General features: G+C 43.8%; 1 protein-coding gene across 2 annotated transcripts in view; it reads left to right on the forward strand.

The window, feature by feature from the left end:
* The window catches only part of PPP3R1 (protein phosphatase 3 regulatory subunit B, alpha), a 162,436-nt gene that overhangs the window by 48,629 nt on the left and 94,375 nt on the right, over positions 1-19,432 (forward strand). The window contains exon 1 of one of the 2 annotated variants that reach the window (XM_077485943.1): positions 10,776-10,939. The exons of the other annotated variant lie outside the window; for it this stretch is intronic. Coding sequence (XP_077342069.1) covers positions 10,937-10,939 — 3 coding nt within the window. The 5' untranslated portion in view covers positions 10,776-10,936. Of the gene's footprint in view, positions 1-10,775; positions 10,940-19,432 lie in introns of those variants that run through there. 2 annotated transcript variants of the gene reach the window in all.

Here is a 19,432-nt window from a genome sequence, read left to right on the forward strand (position 1 = left end):
AGACATATATGTCCCGAGGCTGAGGTCTTCTAACAGCCTGCATTTTTTTGCCAGACCAGACCAAACCCGGGCCATTGCCGTCAATGCTTTCTTCCACGCAAATAAACTCAGCTTGTTTGCCGTCATGCAGCCAAAAGCCTCCTGGGCATCAGGGGCTGTGCTAATAGCACTTGTGGTATGCCTGAGGAATTCAGCCATGGTATCATCCAGGTTTTTTGTCTTCATGTCCCTTTTAGTTGGAGAGCCAAGGGAAGGAACCTGGGATTCAGTCTGGCTGCTGGGCACGGCCTCCTCTTGGCTGAGACTTTCCTGTGTATGAAAATGGGACATGTTTTTAGGTTTTTGGTCATCAATTACACACAAATTTGAGCTCATGACTGTTGCAAATTGATTGTTAACAAATAGAAAAGACTATCATTCTGACCCCAGCATTTTCCATTCTTGTCCCAATCATTTGAGCCCACTACTGTCCTTTGATATCACTTTTTTAAAGCAGAAATTTGGGATCAATAATGTCTAGTTAACATCATTCAATTTTTGTCAACAAATATGTTCAACAATGCTATACCTGGGTCAAGCTGGGCTCCTCCACATCTTCTTCCTGTGTGGAAGGACCATAGATGGATGCCCGCATTAAAAAGAAAATTGTAGGTGATGTGAAATTGTAGGTGATGTGAACGAGACAGGGCAGCCCTGTCTCGTACCCCGGCCCAGCGGGAATGACTCAGAGAGGCAGGCGTTGGTGCACCTACTTTAGTTTGAAGGAAGGGATTGCACTCACAAAACATTGATATCCCCTGATGGGAGATAGCACATGTTGACACACTGTGTGTTTTGGGGCTTGAAGAAATAACCTGTTTGTACCTACACACATTTTCGGCAGGGGATCATAAGGGACATTTAACAGCTATGCCTCTACATGTACGTGGCTTCAAATTTGGGCTTTTAGAGGGGTGAGATCACTGCATCTGAGTAAGGCAACATCAGCACAGTTTTGTGATACTAATGTCTCATATGGCCTTCACTTTACCAAAGTCGAACTTTGTAAGTTCCTGAGTTGGTGTAGTTACCGTGACAATGTGCTGTAAAATGTGCCAAACTCAGGCAATTTTGGGGACTCCAAGCAATTAATTCAAAGAGTTGAAAAGGCTGAATATTTTTATCATTAATGCATTACATATATTAACAATAACAGTCTGTGTGTGTTGCAGACCCACAGCACAACATAATAGTTAGCTGAAGAAGAGATTGTCACCTCATGGAGCAAATAAGTTACGTTACCACTATTGAAGAGAATGGCCAAATTTAAAAGGCCATTTGTAAACCTAGGAGACAGATAAGAAACACAAACAGTAATTCAAATGAAATATGAGTTTAATATAAAAACTAATTTTTATTATACATCAGCCAAATTTTGCTATAAAGCCGCTGCCCCTCTACCCACAAAGTACTCCAGATACTTTTGGCAGACTTCTCTAGCAGTTTGGAAGGGCAACCCAGCATGGCCACTTTCCAGAGCCGTCAGCACTGTTGATTCAGCTAGGCCGGACACAGCAATGTCCACCTTACTCAAAACTTAGGCAAGATAGCTGCCTGCATTTCTCCTTATATAATTACGCAGAATGCAGCAGCATAAGATCACATGATTAAGTTTGTATTCTGCCAGGTTTATCGCGGGAAGAAAAAACCTGAACTGACTCGACATGATTCCAAATGCATTCACGACAATTCTTTGGGCACAAGACAGCCGATAGTTGAAAATCCTCTGCTCTGGGGTTAGGTTCCTCATGGGAAACAGCCTCATGAGATGGTCTCCCAGAGCAAAGGCCTCATCCGCAACAAACACGAAGTTGAGGCCCTCTACAATCTGCTCAGAAGGTGGCAAACGCAAGGTGGCATTTTGTAGCCGATGGTAGAATTCTGTCTGGGCTATCACTCTGTCCGAGTTGCGGCCGTTCTTCTCAACGTCAAGGTAGGGAAATTAATAATTGGCTGTCAACACCGCTAACATCACTATTGGGTGGTGGGACAATCCGCACATTCTTCCCATCAATAGCACCACCACAGTTGGGAAAATCCCATTGATGGATGATTTGGGAAGCCACAGTCTGCCATTCTTGTGGGTTTGAAGGAAACTGTGGCGTCAAACAAGAAAATAAAATTTGTACTTTTGCACATAACATTGCAAGCAGATTAGACACAAACATTCTTGGCCAACATAAGTATAACATTTATTGAAATGAGTATTTAAAGACAAAAGTATAAGGTCAACTCATCAGATTTCTCACCCCCTCTGGTGGCCCATTCTAAAAATGTTATGGTGGGAGGTGATGGATAGATGTTTTGGACAGGTAACCCTCTCCGCTTCTATGAGAGCTGAATGCATAAATAATGTGTGTTACTTTGGCCAGCCCCTCCTTACTTATACTACTGGCAGCCCACTGGACAGGTAAGAAGTGTCATAATCTAAAAATATGGATACACACTGTCCAAAGTGAAGCACATTTTTACATTCATAAATTACCTATCAAGATAATAGGAAACGAAAAGTTGCAACAGTATTCAGGCAGGCCCTTGCACTACATGCTTTGGTGAATTCAACAATAAATATGACCACAAAAGAGGTATAGTGTGTATGGGGCTGGCAAAGTCAGCAGATAGAGTATTGGTATCGGTTGACTTAGCATTTGGGAGGGGGGTTCCAAATGAGTTTGGCCCCCCAAAAAATAGCCTCTTGCACACTGCCTGCATTTGATGTTTAGGGGTGTTTAGGGAAAGCACAAAAATGTAGCTGACAAAATACATTAAGTTCCTAGGCTAAGTGTGTATGGGCCCAGTATAGCGTGCTGGGTAGGTTAGTGAAGGCAAATATGCACGCACTGAAAATCAGAAACAAACTGACAAGCACGAGGCTGAAAAGCACGAATCGACACCCACCAAACTTATACTAACACAAGATTAGCATCAGGAGCCCAAAGGGTGGCACATGACTAGTGAAATTCATTTTTATCGGCTCATAGTACGTCTAGTACGTCACTACGTTGGTAATTGTTGGCCAACATTTGTGTGGCTGTGTGTATGCAAGACAAGTATGAGCCAACGCCCTTCGGACCAAATTCAATGGATTTGTTGGCAGTAAATCCGATCATGTGTACGAGGCATCAAGGCTGTTGATTGTGCACCTTTTTCTACCACAGTTTTTCCTTCCACTGAACTTTCCATTAATATGCTTTGTGAACAGTCAGCTTCTTTAGCAGTGATCTTTTTGTGGAGGGTGTCAATGACTGTCTTCTGGACAACTGTCAAGTCTGCAGTCTTCCCCGTGATTGTGTAACCTACTGAACCAGACTGAGAGACCAAAAGGCTCAGGAACCCTTTAAAGGTGTTTTGTGTTAATTAGCTGATTAGAGTGTGATGCCATGAATCTAAAATATTGAACTTTTTCACAATATTCAAACTTTCGGAGATACTGAATTTTGGGTTTTCACTAGTTGTAAGCCATAATAATCAAAAATAAAAGAAAGAAATGCTTGAAATATATCACTCTATGGGGTTGATTTACTAAAGGCAAATCCACTTTGCACTACAAGTGCACTTGGAAGTGCAGTTACTGTAGATCTGAGACGAAGACCTGAAATGAGGGGAAGCTCTGCTGATTTTACCATCCAATTATGCACAAGCAAAAATGCTGTTTTTTATTTTGCTTGCATGTCCCCCTCGGATCTACAGCGACTGCACTTCCAAGTGCACTTATAGAGCAAAGTGGATTTGCCTTTAGTAAATAAACCCCTATGTGTAATGAATCCATATAATATGTGAGTTTCACTTTTTGAATTGAATTACTGAAATAAATTAACTTTTTGATATTCATAATATTCTGTATATCACACAAAAAATGAGGAACAAATGAGGAGGACAGAGACAGAGGGACATTGTTCCAAATCAGGGACAGTCTTTCAAAATCAGGGACAGTTGGGAGCTATGTTGCATTGTTCCCTCTGTTTCAAGCTAATCACTGTAGAGGAGAATGATCTGTAATCAACTGGAACTTTCTGATGAAAAGGTAATACCTTAAAGCGGAGTTCCACCCAAGAATGTAACTTCTGCTTTAAGTACTGGTGACCCCCTGACATGCCACATTTGGCATGTCATTTTTTTGGGGGGGGGAGCGGGTACCCAGTTTTGAGAGGCACCCAGCTCCCAGTTCCACTCCTGGTGCCTCAGCACCGAGCGGAAGTTCAACTCTCCCCCCTTTCTCCCTGCAATCTTCTGTGACACATCCAGGGCTGATCCTGGGCATGTGCACAGGGTTCACCGCACCCCAGGGCCGCAGAGGGGGAGCGCCGAAGTGCTCCCCTCCCTCCTCCTCTCCTTGTGTGCAGTGGTGTTGCTATGGGAGGGGGGGGGGTGTGTCCTGCACAGAGGTACCAGTAAAGCTCTTTACCTGGCTGAACAAGAGCTCCATGCTAGTCTATGGAGTGACGAAGCTCAGTAGTGACATGTCTGCTGACATCCGACCCGGTCTGATCCACTAAAAGCAGGCAGATGGCCCTACGTTCGGATCCATCACTGGCGGATCAGATTGAGTGAGATCAGAAGAAAACTGACATGCTGTCCATTTTCATCCAATCTCTCCATAGAAACCAGCGGCACTCAACAAGCCCCCCCCCCCCCCCGTCATCCGCCGGCTCAGCAAAGATCAACAAAGAGATCTCCTGCTGAGCTGGAGGACAGGACATTTCTGAGAATGAGGCCTTAAATGCGAGCTGTAACGTTTTTTCTATTTGTTGTGTTTTCTAATAAACATCTTTGATTAAAAAAAAAAAAAAAAAAAAAAAAAGTATGATGAGCACTTAAAGTGGAGTTCCATCTGAAAGTGGAACTTCCGCTCATTTGTCTCCTCTCCCCCTCCGTTGCCACAACTGCCACCTTTCAGGGGGAGGGGGGACAGGATACCTGTTTTTGACAGGTATTCTGTTCCCATTTTCAGGAGTATAGGGTGTGGCCCATGACATCACCATGGGGCTCCCTCCTCCTCTCCCTGTCGCTGGGCCAGTAGGAGAGAGGAGAGGGGCCTTGCGCATGCGCAGTAGGGTTCCTGGCATGAAGCTGTAAGGCTACACTGCCGGGTACCCTTACCCGCAATGGCGGTGGCAGCACCTGACAGCTGATGGAAACCAGCAGTATGTGTAGCTGCTGGCTTTTAATGCATTTTATTTTTTTGGACGGAACACCGCTTTAACCTCTTGCTGTCCCATATAACCTCAAGGGCTACCATTTTCTGTGCCTGACCTACCCGATAGCATCTTTCTTTGACATGAGGTTGAGTCACAATGTCATGCTCAATTATGTTCATTTGGAATTATAATTCTAAAAACAACTCTTGATTTTTCTACAAGAACTCTGTCACTGCCTGAATCAGACAAAGACTCTGTAGACAAGGTCTCTGTCATCTCTGTGTATACGCAGCTCAGTGTAAAATTTCAGTATCTGCCAAGATGAATAAACTCCTGCGCATAAGACCAGCTGAAGCTGTCAGTGACCTGTAAAGGAGATTTAAGGTACTGCAGTGAGTATAGTTGCGCTTTAGACCCAGCTGACACTGATGCACTTTTGTAGCACTAAAACTCATCGTTCAAGTGCATGAAAAAATGTCCTCTTCACTTCTTCTATGTAACTGCTCACATCACTGCGCTGTGGGTGCTCTGCATTTTTTTTTAAAAGTTGTTTAAAAACCGCAGCAAAAAAGAACTTCCTATTGAAATCAATAGGAATGTATCAAAAACGCAGAACAACTTACAGCCTATTGGGCATACCCAGGCTGGTCACTACTATATAACCCCTGAGTCAAAACAAACAAAACCAACAAAAGTAAAAAAACAAAACCCCCAACAAACATACATTCACTTGCATGTATGCCTAACAAAACCACTGTACGCTCTACCACCTATGCAGATCATGCAGAGTAACCTCCAATTTCGCCCATACCCTACTGCCTCCTTTGATTATTCCTAGGATGAATTATACAATTTAATACACTTCCCCTGCTATTCCCTCTTCTCCCCATTAAGTATTTACCTGGGAACCCAGGGATGCCATTACATCAGGGATGCCCCCACTTCCTTCCCAATGCTTAATAGAATGGTGCTAATCATCGTTCGAGTCTGCGTTGGTGTCCTGCAACTCCGTCCAAATATCCCATATTTTGTGAAATTTGGTGCCACAGCCACGTGACAGGTATGTAGCCTTATACAGTGGTAGAGCCATATTCACTAAGCTCTTCCAGAAATTAATTGAAGGTGCGGCTGAGGCCTTCCATTTGAGTACTATAGATTTACGAGCATAGTATAATAATAGTCCTAGCAGTGTTCTGATCGCCCGGCGTAGAGCCAGTGGCCTTACCAATCCCAGCAGACATATCTCTACAGACAGTGGTACAGAAATGGTGGTGACTGTCAGAATAAATTTGGTCACTTCCACCCACAAGATTTTGATCTGAGGGCAACTCCAGAACATGTGTATGAAATCCGCCGATTGTGAGTTGCATCTCCAACAAGAGGCGGAGACAGATGGATAAATTCTGTGAAGCGAACAGGTGTGTAGTACACCTTATGTACTATTTTAAATTGCACCAATTTATCTCTGGCTGACACTAGCTGTGAGAATGGATACTCCCATATGTCTTCCCAGTTCTCTGTGTCTAGTGTAGGGAAATCTACCTCCCACTTTGCCTTAAGGTTTTCCAGACCCGTATGAACGTTAGGGAGTAATGCTTTATATATGGTGGATAGGGGCTTAGATAGATTCTCATCTCTGAGCAGAGTCTCCAACCTCGAGGTATAAAAAGCCACTGGGGCATTTTTAAACTGCGTCTGAAAAGCGTGATTAAGTTGAAAGAATCTAAATAGGTGTGAGTTAGGCAAAGTATATTGTTTCAGCCTGTCAAAAGTCTGTATTTTGCCCTCAAAACAGAGCTGATCAATATACTTGATACCCCTACTTGCCCACACGTTAGGGTCAGGAATGGATCCGAATTCTGATAAGTTTGGGTTAAACCAAAGAGGATAATGCGGGGAAATGTGTCCCGAGGGTACGGGGCGTATTGAGTTAGCTACTGACCATGCCCTTATGACCGCTCTCATTGCAGAGGTGAGAGTGAACGGAGCTCTAGGGCCTCAGTAAATTATGTTCTGTAGCGCCTCGTATGATCCCAAACACGCTGCTTCCAGGACCACTGCCACGTTGGACTCATCCGAGACCAGCCAGTTGTGGGCGTGGGACAGGAGAGCCACCAAGAATTAGGAGTGTAGGTCCAGGCAAGCCAAACCACCCTCTCCCCAAGGCCTCTGCAGCACCGTCAACTTAAATCTCGGCTGACCAGTGCCCCAGAGAAAGGACACCAAGATGGAATTTATCGTGCGGAAAACTCTTTTTTGGATCCAGACTGGTGCATGTCTGAGAACATAGAGGAAGGCAGGCAGAAGCTTCATCTTAAATAAATTGATCCGCCCAATCAAGGTGCCCACGCCTTCAATCTGGCCCTCATCCTATGCACCAGTGGCTCCAAGTTGAGGGCATGATATTCAGAGGTAGAAGTGGAAATGTGAATACCCAGATATTTAATTTTGTCTGTCCACAGTAATGGCAGGTTGGGATCTGCTACATCTTTTGGCTCCCTATCTATCGGCATAATTTGAGATTTATCCCAGTTTACCTTAAGTCCCGAACAGCTAGTAAAATTGGAAAGAATGGTTAGTGTCTCTCTGAGGGACTGGGCAGGATCACTTAAAAAAAGGATAAGATCGTCTGCATACAAAGCTACTTTCTCTTGTATGGATCCCACCTGTATCCCTCTAACCTCGTCCACCTGTCTGAGGGCCAAGTCAAGTGGCTCCATCACCAAGGCAAAAAGAGCCGGTGACAGTGGACAACCTTGCCTCATTCCTCTTCTGACAGCAAAGGGTGCTGACAGAGCACCACCAATCTTAATCTGTGCCGATGGTTCCTTATATAAAATAGTAATCCATTTACGAAATTCTACTCCAAAACCCATAACCTCCAGGACTGAGGACATAAACGGCCACGCCACTGAATCGAACGCCTTTTCGATGTCTAATGTAACCATTACCCTCGTGGAGGACAATTGAAGATGGGTAAACACTCTACGTAAATTTATATCTGTGGATTTCCCTGGCATGAAGCCCGTCTGGTCTATATCAATCAGGGATGGCAAAACCGTTCTCAGTCTGGTGGCTAGAATTTTTGTCAAAATCTTGAAGTCATAATTTAGCAGAGAGATCGGTGTGTAAGAAGTACAAAGGGAGACATCCTTGCCGGGCTTAGGGATAAGCACTATGTGTGCCTGATACATGGAAGGGGGTAATTCCATCAGATTTTTACTGTCAGAGAAGACTTTTAACAATTTTGGTGCAACTAAGGAGGCGTACATTCTGTACCACTTTCCAGGTAGACCATCAGGTCCAGGTGTCTTTCCGCTAGGGAATGAACAAATTGCCTCTTCTATTTCCTCCGTGGTAAAGTCCTTATCTAGAAACTCACTATCCTCCTATGAAAGAGTGGGTAAATGTAGGGAATAGAGAAACTCCCTACGCCTGTCCTCAGACCAGCCAGGGACTGCATGATACAAATTTTCATAAAAGGATCTGAATTCATCAAGAATCAGTTCGGGCCAGATACCAGTTGACCATCCGGCCCACAGATCTCTGACACCACCGTGGTGTGTTTTTGGTGCATTTTTCAATGTTCGTGTGATCAGGGATGAAAACACATTCAAAATGAATCTAAAACCCATATGCCTTTTAACACAATGCATTAATATGCATCAACAATGTCAACGAGACCTTAGAGTTTCTGATTTTAGCAAACCAGTTATAAACTGGTGTGCCTCTGGCTTGCTGCTTTTAGATTGTAAGCTCTAACGAGCAGGGCCCTCTGATTCCTCCTGTATTTAATTGTATTGTAACTGTACTGTTTGGCCTAATGTTGTAAAGAGATGCGCAAACTGTTTGCGATATATAAATCCTGTATAATAATAATATTATGTAATAGTAATGAGCTTGGATGTGTTTGGACAAGGATCTGAACCCACATGTGCTAACCTGCCAGGAAGCTGTCACCTGTGTGAGTCAATCATCTGCACCTGAATGCTACAGTGCAGATTATTGGCCCACACAGGAGACAGCTTCCTGGCAGGTTAGCACTTGTGGGTTTGGATCCTTGTCCAAACACATCCAAATTCATCACTGTTCCCAGACTATGGGCATGACTGCTGCTATCATATCCTGCATCTGAACAATGTGTTCAATGAAACTTGTAGTGCATGACCTCCTGCTCCCATGTGTCCTGAACTATATTAAGGAATTCCTGGGGACGTCCATCGTACAAAAGTAGAAACCACGTGGGGCACTTCCCTAACTGAAAACTTTAAGATTTGCACTGAAAAGCCATCCACAACTCTGCCCCCAGCTACATCACTAACCTAGTCTCAAAATACTCTAGTCCTCCCAAGCCCTCCTGCTCTCTAGCTCCCTTGTCTCCTCCTCCCATTCTTGCCTCCAGGACTTCTCCTAAACCTCTCCTATCCTCTGGAAATCCCTACCCCAATCTTTCTGACTGCCTCCAACTCTGTATACTTTTAGACGATCCCTGAAAAACCTTCTTTTCAGAGAAGTCTATCCTACCTCCACCTACCAACTGTACTTTTATTTTGACCATGAGCTCATTCCCCACAGTGTTTGCCTTTTGTATCTCTTGAGTCTTAACTCTCCCTCTAAGGCCAGGGTTAACACATGCTGTGCCTCACAGCAGGGGGTCCAGTGCATCCCTGTTCACCGATTCAGGTGCGTATCAGATCTGAATTTCTGCCTGAATTCACACCTGAATTGGAGACCAAAATACAGACCGGGGGCCGTCCCCCTGGAGGTGTGTGAACCCAGCCTTAGATTGCAAGCTCTAACGAGCAGGGCCCTCTGATTCCTCTTGTATTAAATTGTATTGTAACTCTACTGTCTGCCCTTATGCTGTAAAACGCTGGGTAAACTGTTGGCGCTATATAAATCCTGTATAATAATAGATGTGTGGGTTCCAGCACGCATGTTCCTGTGCAATTCTCGTGTGATTCTCATGCATTCCAATTTTGCAGCCCATTCAATTGAATTGCATGGTATCACAGCACTGTGTTTGCGATCTTAATTTGCACCCGCATGGAGATCGCAAAAGCAGTACGCACAAAATGCACCTCTCCTGCACCGTGTTCTGGTGTGAACCGACCCTAAAGCTCAATGCCAGGAATTAGACGCACGCACAGCTAAGTGTAAATTTTAAAGGAAACAGTGGACAGGCAGGTTGCTTTGTTTTATTACAGAAGTGACATAGCTTGTGTCATTTCTGCAATAAACAACCTGCTCACATTTTCTTAGATTTTAACCCTAGTTCCCTTTTTTGGCAAACAATAACCTGAAACAAATGTCCTGCAGACCACTGCCACAATTTTAAGCCTAACAAGACTACATGCATAAACCCATTTGCAAACTGCTATTGTAATACCTACTGTATATAGTTGATGTCTATGCTACAAATCCAAAAAAAAAACTTTTCATGATTGCCCTCAACAAACATGGCACCTGCGCACCTGCCAGCTCTCTCTTTCCTACGCCGGTACCGTGGTGACGACAGCACGCTCCTATGGGTGAGGCGACGTTTCTCTAAACGACAGGAGACCCCGCCTTGCTCCGTGTGACGACACCGAGGACTCCGCCCATTCCCTCCCCGTCGTTCGCTGCTCGCTGTCCCCATAGTACGAGGCTGCAGCGGGTCAGTGTTGGAGCGTCCTCCTTCCAGCCGGAGTCTGTAGTCAGCGGACCAGCCAATACAGCTCACACCTCATTCTTAGCAGACCCACCGACCGCCGGACACCATGGTGAGCATGTCAGGCGCCGCCGTGTCAGGGCCGCATTGCAGAGGCGGCTGAGGGGGGTGCTGGGGCTGTGCGTGCACCTGGCAGGCTGGGCCCCGGGGTAGCCGCGGAAACCCTGCCCGTCTGTACCCGTCACCTGAGGGACTACAACTCCCAGCATGTCACGCCAGGCTACACCACAGCAGCTCGGTGTTTTGTAGGCCTGGGGGAAGGGAGTGGGGTTGTTACCTATGGTAACCAATCCTCCTCAGAACCCCCCCCCCATGTCTGTGTACAGAGTGCCAGGATATAGGCTGCCCCCCCCCCCCCCTACAGAGCTGGGTGCCTCCTCCAATATGGGAGAGGAGGATAGCATGCTACGGATATCTGCAGGGGAATCACTGCACATTGGCAGCCCATTGGGGGCAGCTACCCAGTATATACTGTGCATCATATTTATACATGGGGGGGGGGGCAGTATATACTGTGCATCATATTTATACGTGGGGGGGGGGGCAGTATATACTGTGCATCATATTTATACGTGGGGGGGGCAGTATATACTGTGCATCATATTTATACGTGGGGGGCCCCCAGTATATACCGTTCATCCATATTTATACGGGGCCCCCCGGTATTTACCGTGCATCCATATTTATACATGAGGGCCCCCGGTATTTACTGTACATATTTATACGGGGGCTCTGGTATTTACTGTAATCCATATTTCTACATGTTGCGAGCCCCCGGTATTTACAGTATATCCATGTTTGTACATGAGGGGGGCCCCGGTATTTACTGTACATATACATGTGGGGGGGCCCCGGTATTTACCATACATCCATATTTATACATGGTCCCTGGTATTTACCGTACATCCATGTTTATACATGAGGGGGTCCCCGGTATTTACTGTACATCCATATTTATACATGGGGGTCCCCGGTATTTACCGTACATCCATGTTTATACATGGGGGTCCCCGGTATTTACCGTACATCCATGTTTATACATGGGGGGGTCCCCGGTATTTACCGTACATCCATGTTTATACATGAGGGGGTCCCCGGTATTTACCGTACATCCATGTTTATACATGAGGGGGTCCCTGGGATTTACTGTACATATTTATACATGAGGGCCCGGGATTTACCGCACATCCATATTTATACATGAGGGGCCCGGTATTTACTGTACATCCATTAAGGGGGGCCCTGGTATTTACCATACATCTATATTTATAAACGAGGGGGGCCCAGTATATATCGTATATCCATATCTATATGGAGGGCTTGGGGGGGGGACACATACATTCCTACTTATATATGAGGGGGTGCCCAATATATACCATTTATTATACACGATTTATATATCAACAGTTTACGTAGTGCTACCATAATCCTTATTTATATATGAGGGGGGCCCAATATATACCATACATCCCAATTTATACATGAGGCGGGCCAGGTATTTACCATACATCCCTCTTTATATTTATATATGCAGGGCACCAATATACCATAATCCCTATTTATATAGAAGGGGGTCCTATAGATACACCATACACCCCTCTTCATATAGGGGGGGGGCAGTATATACCATGCATCTGTATTAATGTGATGAGGCTGATTTGGGGGGCTAGTACATACTTATTTTTATGGGGGGGGGCAGTATGTGTATATATATATATATATATATATATATATATATATATATATATATATATATATATATATATATATATATATATATATATATATATATATATGTAGACAGATGTGAGAGGAGAGGAAGCTGGTATATACCATGCATTTGTATTTATATATGAAGGCAGTATACTATTTATCTGTATTTCTATATAATGAGACTGATGTGAGAGATTCTGTATTTATATACTATGGGGCTGATGGCAGACACAGAGAGCCTTTTCCCTATGTAAGATGTTATGTACTGTAGGCCGCAGCCTCCTATTAATACTGATGTAAGGGATGAGATAGCTCTGTCTGTATGAAGCAGTCTGTGGCTTCTGAGTCCATTGGGGGGATTTGTATTGGCCTGGTCTGGTAGTATGAATCTGTATTTATATACTGTGAGACCGATATGACAAGCCTGTTCTTTTTTTTGGCATTTTTTTCAAAATATGAATGTTATAATTTTACTGTATGGAGTAGCTCCCTAATAATACTGATACAATTTGCAGAACAGATGTGTTACCTGTAGGATCCAATCTGCAAGTTGTAGCTACTCAGCCCATTGGGGGGGTTTTGGATTGCATCTGCCCGGTGTATAGTATGGTTATGTATATACTGTGCGACTGATAAGACAAGTGCAGTCTCTTCTTAGCCCTGATTTACACACATGCATTTTTAGTGCTTTTTACATATTTGCACTACAGTCCATTTAACATGTTTTCCTATGGAACCCATTCTGTAGTGCAAAAAGCACTAAGAAAGCATAGGTGTCAATCAGGCCTTATACAGGATTTCCTCATCTTGAATGCAGTGAGCATGTTATTTGCTTTAGACAGGAGCTCCCTATTATATTACTGCTGTAAAGGAATACAACTGGGTCTTGCCTGTCTGTAAATGGTAGCAGCATCTCAGCCCATTGTGATTTGCTGGTGTATACTATGGATCTTTATTTCTATACTGACAGACAAAGGCAGCCGATGCCTTTTTATATTAATGATATAAGAATGTTATGAGTTGCTATGTCTCCAGTCTTGTTCTTTTCTATGAAAAATGTACTCTTACTACACCCAGTCACTCTCCCAGAAGCTCATCTATGACCCCCAGTTGCCTGTTATTGGGTAGTTTTTGTAGATTGGCCCTCAGGAATTCTATGCAGGTGACAGCTTTGTTTTCCTTTGCTGTGTTTTATAGAGATCAGCCTGGTGTGTACACTGGTGCAGTGTATGTGGAGAAGTTGGCTCAGCCCATGTCTCCCACACACAGGCGGGGCGCTGGGTCATGTGGATGATGCTTTGCAGTAATCTACACCCTGTCCATGTTGATGTTATTTGCTTCATAGAAGCCCTCCTCTCCTTGATTGACATGGACTCTGGATGCACTCTCTGCTCAGGGTTATTGACATTTGGCTGGAGGGGGTATTTCCCCTCTTATCAGTCTCTGTCTGTGTGAGCCAATATGCTGTCAAAGGATTTAAGCACTGAAATGTTAAAGGATTATGTAAAAATGAGCCTTATTGGCTGGTTCTGTAGCCTATATATGGGTCAGTCCTTTTGATGCAACCAGAGTGATGCAACTGAATATTTAATGTTCTGGGGTCTGAAATAGTCCTTTTCATGTATAAGCATTAAACCTTCAAAGCAATTTAAACGAGAATTCTTTCTCTAGATTATATGACAGAATCTCTCGCCTGATCCCCGTATGATATTTAAAGAGCGAACAAAAGGGATACCTCACTTGACATTTGGCAGGGAGCGGGTTTCTCCTCTCACCAAGCTTGCAGTGTGGTCTGTGTATTGTGAAAGGGTTAATCAGTAAAATGGCGCAGGATTTGTGCAGAGGATACAGGAGAACACAGTAATGAGGCTTATTTGCTGATTAGTCCTGGTGTCCCTCCCATTCACCCGGGGGCTTTAATTATCGCCACGCTTGAGTGACAGCCCCCCACCCCCCCCCCCCCCCCTCCTTTTCTTCTTCGTGAATGCGCATAGAAACAGGACTGCAGTCTGCATGCTCAGGGATATCCTCTCTGATCTGTCATCTATTGATTGGCCTTTAATACCCTGTCACTTGGTGCAGACCCCTTCCACCCCTTCACCTCCTCCTGCCTATGTAATGCTGGGGAATTGGGCTGTAGTCTATATAAATCTAAATGCATGTGGGTGGGGAGGATATTGTAGCTGCATATGTCTGGGATTGCAAGAGCAGTGTTTCAACATGTTCATTATCTCAGAATCCTCATTGTGAATTGAATGTTTAAAAACGGAAATAGCTGATGAAGCACTTACAGAATTCAGATGTGTAGTGGTGATTGCTACTGTACATGTTATAAATTGCAGAAACAAGAGTGTACAAGCAGTCCATATGCAGATATAGGCGAATTAACCCAATGCTGAAAAATCAAATGAGATCCTGTAGTCAGCGATCCCATTACTGAGATGTTTGATGCATTATTGGTATGTAAAGGTCTAATACATGGTCGGCTCATGAAACAGGCATGTTTGTGCGCTGTTTACACGAACACAGCTATTGCATAATGTAGTTGATTATATAATTTCTATTGCTATTACAAAGTAGTAGTTTTGAGGCTTGAAGAATCCAATGGATCTCCTAGTTTTTATATAACTTTGCTGCTTCTTAAGCCTCATACACACTATCAGATTTTCTGCTGAGTTTTTCCTTCAGATTTACCAAAACCATATAATATGAGGTCAAACCTTAGGAGTTTCAATGTGTATGTAATCAGGTCAGGCCCTTCTACTACATGGTTTTGGTAAATCTGAAGGAAAAACTCAGCAGAACTGATAGTGTGTATGGGGCTTTACAGTACTAATTATTTACACAATTGGTGTGATGCAGATATCTTGATTGGTCTTTATTTTATTTTTGTAATGTGAAATTTTTCTTTTGCATTTCCATTTTTGCAATGTTTTATCATGGTTATCTACCATGGTTGGCCATTGCAGATAAGAATGTTTCTTAATCAGGTTTCAGATTTCCGCCTTCAAATTTTGCATTGATAATGTTTTTCAGTTTGACATCCTTTATTTTTGTTAGGTTGTGAGTCTTTGAAATTGATACAGACTCCTTCAGAAAAATAAGTAAGCAGCTACAAATAACGTTAGATGCTGACTTTTAATATTAGAACACTTACCTCTCCACGAAGCCAGCTGATTTTTAGTTGGCTGTCGGTTGCTGCCGTCGTTATCTCCAATAAGGGAGACCGGCAGTGAAGCCTTGCAGCTTCAGCCATTCCCTACTGCGAATGTGTAAAGCAACAAGCAGAGCTTCCCCTTTTGGGTGGAGCTTCGCTTTAAAGTGGTTGTAAGCCCTCTGTTCACACGGCATCCAACTTTGAAATTGTATGACTTCGCTTAGTCTCACAATTTCAAAGCCACAGGTCAATGCAACTTGGCTATCTGTGCAACTTTGTGCACAGATGTCTGCAAGTTGCTTCTGAAATCGCAGCAAAAAATAGTGTAGGAACATTTTATTTCTAATTTTTGGTGCGGCACCACCAAGTCTGAGTCGCATCAATTTAAACAATTGCATTGCCGACAATAGGGTGCTGCTTGTCATGCTTTTTGGAGCCTTATGGCCTCACAGCTGGTTACCTACTGTACATGCTTGAATCCTGCTGTGCTTTCTCAATGAGTGGGGGAAGGAGGAGGAGGCCGAGCTTCCGCCTCTTTTCGCAGCGGCAAAGTGAGCCGAAAGTGGGAGCGGGTACCCTTCAAAACCAGGTACCCCTCCCCCAAAAGGTGCCAAATATGGCAGCGGGGAAGCAGAGCATCCCCTTTTGGGTGGAGCTCCGCTTTAACATTTTACATAAACCTAATTACTAGGATTTCTAAAGTCATTTTCAATATTTTTAAATCCGCAGCTTCGATTTACCCACTAAATGCCAGGCAATGTACTGGCATCATCCTCATGGCATTGTTTTTTTTATTTTAGAGCAGGCGGTGCTCTTTCTTGTAAAAGCGATCCACAAGGATAAATAGCCACTGGATTGCTTTTACAAGTGGCTCCCGCTGCTTTCCTGGGCTCTCTCATCCCACTGGGGAACCTGGGATTGCAGCAGGCGGTTCCACTGGCTGATCATAGAGCTGATTGGGAACTGGAACGGCTCCAACCAGATCTGTGGTCTAAGAAACTAGAAATGACGAATATTTTGTCACTTCTGTTTTTGTCCATTGTAAGCAAACCATAAGTGGGTTGTAAAAAGCATGGGCTCATACTTATCTTGGTATAATCCAAAGCTTTTAAGGGTAGAGGAGACTCCAAATGTCTCAGTAAAGAGGACCTATTGATTTGTTTACGTTCCTTATAACAAAAGTGATCAACTTCTTTTTTTTTTTTTTTTTTTTTTTTACACTTTACCTTTAAAATGTAACGCTAACCTGCACTTCAGCAAAAGCATAGCGGGAAGGGTTCTGCATTTTACTGATCATTGACAGATCTACATCAGTGAAGATCTGGTAGGAATGCCTTAGGTGTGTCTGTTGTCGTTGGGTTTCTTTGATGCAGAAATAGAGGTGCTTCACTGTTGTATCAATTAAGCTATCTTTGTACTGTTTAGTGAGAGTTGTGTGTACTTCTTCCATCTGTGTGTGATATTGAGGCAACTAGGGCTTGGATTAAAGTGTTACAAAACCCAGGACCCTGCTTTCACTATATATTGTCTTCCAGTACACAGAACATGGAAATACATTAGTTTTAGTAAATATAAACTGCTAAATACCTTTTCTCAGCAGTATATAGCATTCATGTGACTTCTATCAATGTCTAGTTAAAGAGGAGCTGCACAAAAAAAAAAAATATTAAAAGCCAGCAGCTACTAATATTGCAGCTGCTGACTTTTAATAATATCACACTTACCTGTCCCAGGTTCCAGCGATGTCGGCGGCAGATGACGAGCAAACGCTCGTCTCGCTGCAGCCACCGCCGCCATCCTCTGTCAGGGAATCGGGAAGTGAAGCAAGAGGGCTTCGCTGCCCGGTTCCCTACTGCGCATGCGCAAGTCGCGCTGCGCTGGTTCCCCGCTGTGTCTCTGGGAACTGTGTGTTTCCCAGAACACAACGGGCGGGGGGGGGGGCGGAGCCATGCGGCGGTGGGCGGAGCCATGCGGCGGTCTGGCCGGAAGTGGGTGCAGTTACCTGGATTATCCAGGTAACTGCACCCCCCCCCCGAAAGGTGCCGATTGTGGCACCGGAGGGGGGGAGGGATAATACTAGCGGAACTTCCCCTTTAGGGTGAAGAACCGCTTTAAAGCTTGTAGGAGGAGTTTTCATTCTCCTCTGACTGTCCTTTGAGACTGCAGGACCCCTGACCCTCTGTCTGGACAGTGCTGATTGGCCCTGTGCTGATCACATGCACCCACCCAAGAAAAAAACACTCTAACAATACACACCGAACTCAGCATGTGCAGAGTGCCTCCAAGGCTCTGTACTGTCAGGAGATGGATTGGGGAATGTGGTAGAAGGGGAGGATCAGAGAACACAAGATCAGCCTTTTTACACAATGCAGAGGATTACCCCTTTAGGTTTTACAGTAAGTATAACCAGCATGCTTTACTGCATATTCAGACAGGTTTTTTTGTTTTTTTTTCTGTTGTGGTTTAGTAACACTTTAAAGCAGAAGCAAATCACACCTTTAAAAAAAAAAATATATAAATAATAACCCTCCAAGACAATTGTATAATGTGCTAGTGTGCATTGCCTACTAGCACATTATGAAATATTTACCTAGGTACAAAGCCCTCTAGTCACTGCTGATGGGGCTTCCATCTTCCCCCGGTCTTCCTTCTGGGCTTGAGTGCACCAGCCACCTGATTGAGATTCAATGGCTTCTCTCCTACGCAGAGCTCTGAAGGGACGACGCGGGTGTGCATGCCTTCCCTTCAGAGCGCATGCTCTGGTGACGTCTCTGGCTGCATGCAGTGTGAATATTTCCTAAAAAGTTCAAGTTTAGTAAATATTAACTGTACCTGTAGGTTGCAACCCCCCAGTTATAAACACTCATAGGGAACACGGGTAACCCCTTGCCCGCCCCCTAGTGTTAATCCCTTCCCTGCCAGTGACATTTACACAATACCCGGTGCCTATTTTTAGCTCTGATCACTGTATTAATGTCAATGGTGTCAAAAGTGTCCGATCTGTCTACCACAATGTCGCAGCCCCAATTAAAAAAAATCGCAGATCACCACCATTACGAGTAAAATAATAAAAATGGCATACATCTATTCCCTATTTTGTAGACACTATAATTTTTGTGCAAACCAATCAATATATGCCCCCCCCCAAAAAAAAATATTTAGAATTATCGGCCTAAACTGATGTAGAAATTTTTGTTTAAAAAATAAATAAATGTGGGATAGTTAGATCTGCACGAATATTCATAAAAAAAATGTGATCTCAAATAAACCCCCCACCCCCCCATATGATCTCTATGGAGAATTTTCCAATTTTTTTCATGTAACAAGTGTAGAGTTCTCTGCGCACACCTCTGTGAGAAGAAAATAACCAAATAACCAGGTGGTCTGCCAAGTTTTATCGAAAACAAAGTAAGGTCTTTCACACGGGGCTGCCTGTTTTTACTACTCTGATTACTCAGTGGGAATCGCTCCGTTAATAAATAAAAATGCCATAAAACTATGCTCTATTTTGTAGACCCTATAACTTTTGCGCAAACCAATCAATATATGCTTATTGCGATTTTCCAAAAATATGTAAATGCATATCGGCCTAAACTGAGGGAAAAAATGGGGTTTAAAAAAAAAAAAAAAAATATTGGATATTTATTATAGTAAAAAATATATTGTTTTTTCAAA

This window comes from Lithobates pipiens, unplaced genomic scaffold, assembly GCF_037356315.1.
Source record: "Lithobates pipiens isolate NorthernLeopardFrog02 unplaced genomic scaffold, aLitPip1_a1.2 Scaffold_18, whole genome shotgun sequence".
Lineage (NCBI taxonomy): Eukaryota > Metazoa > Chordata > Amphibia > Anura > Ranidae > Lithobates > Lithobates pipiens.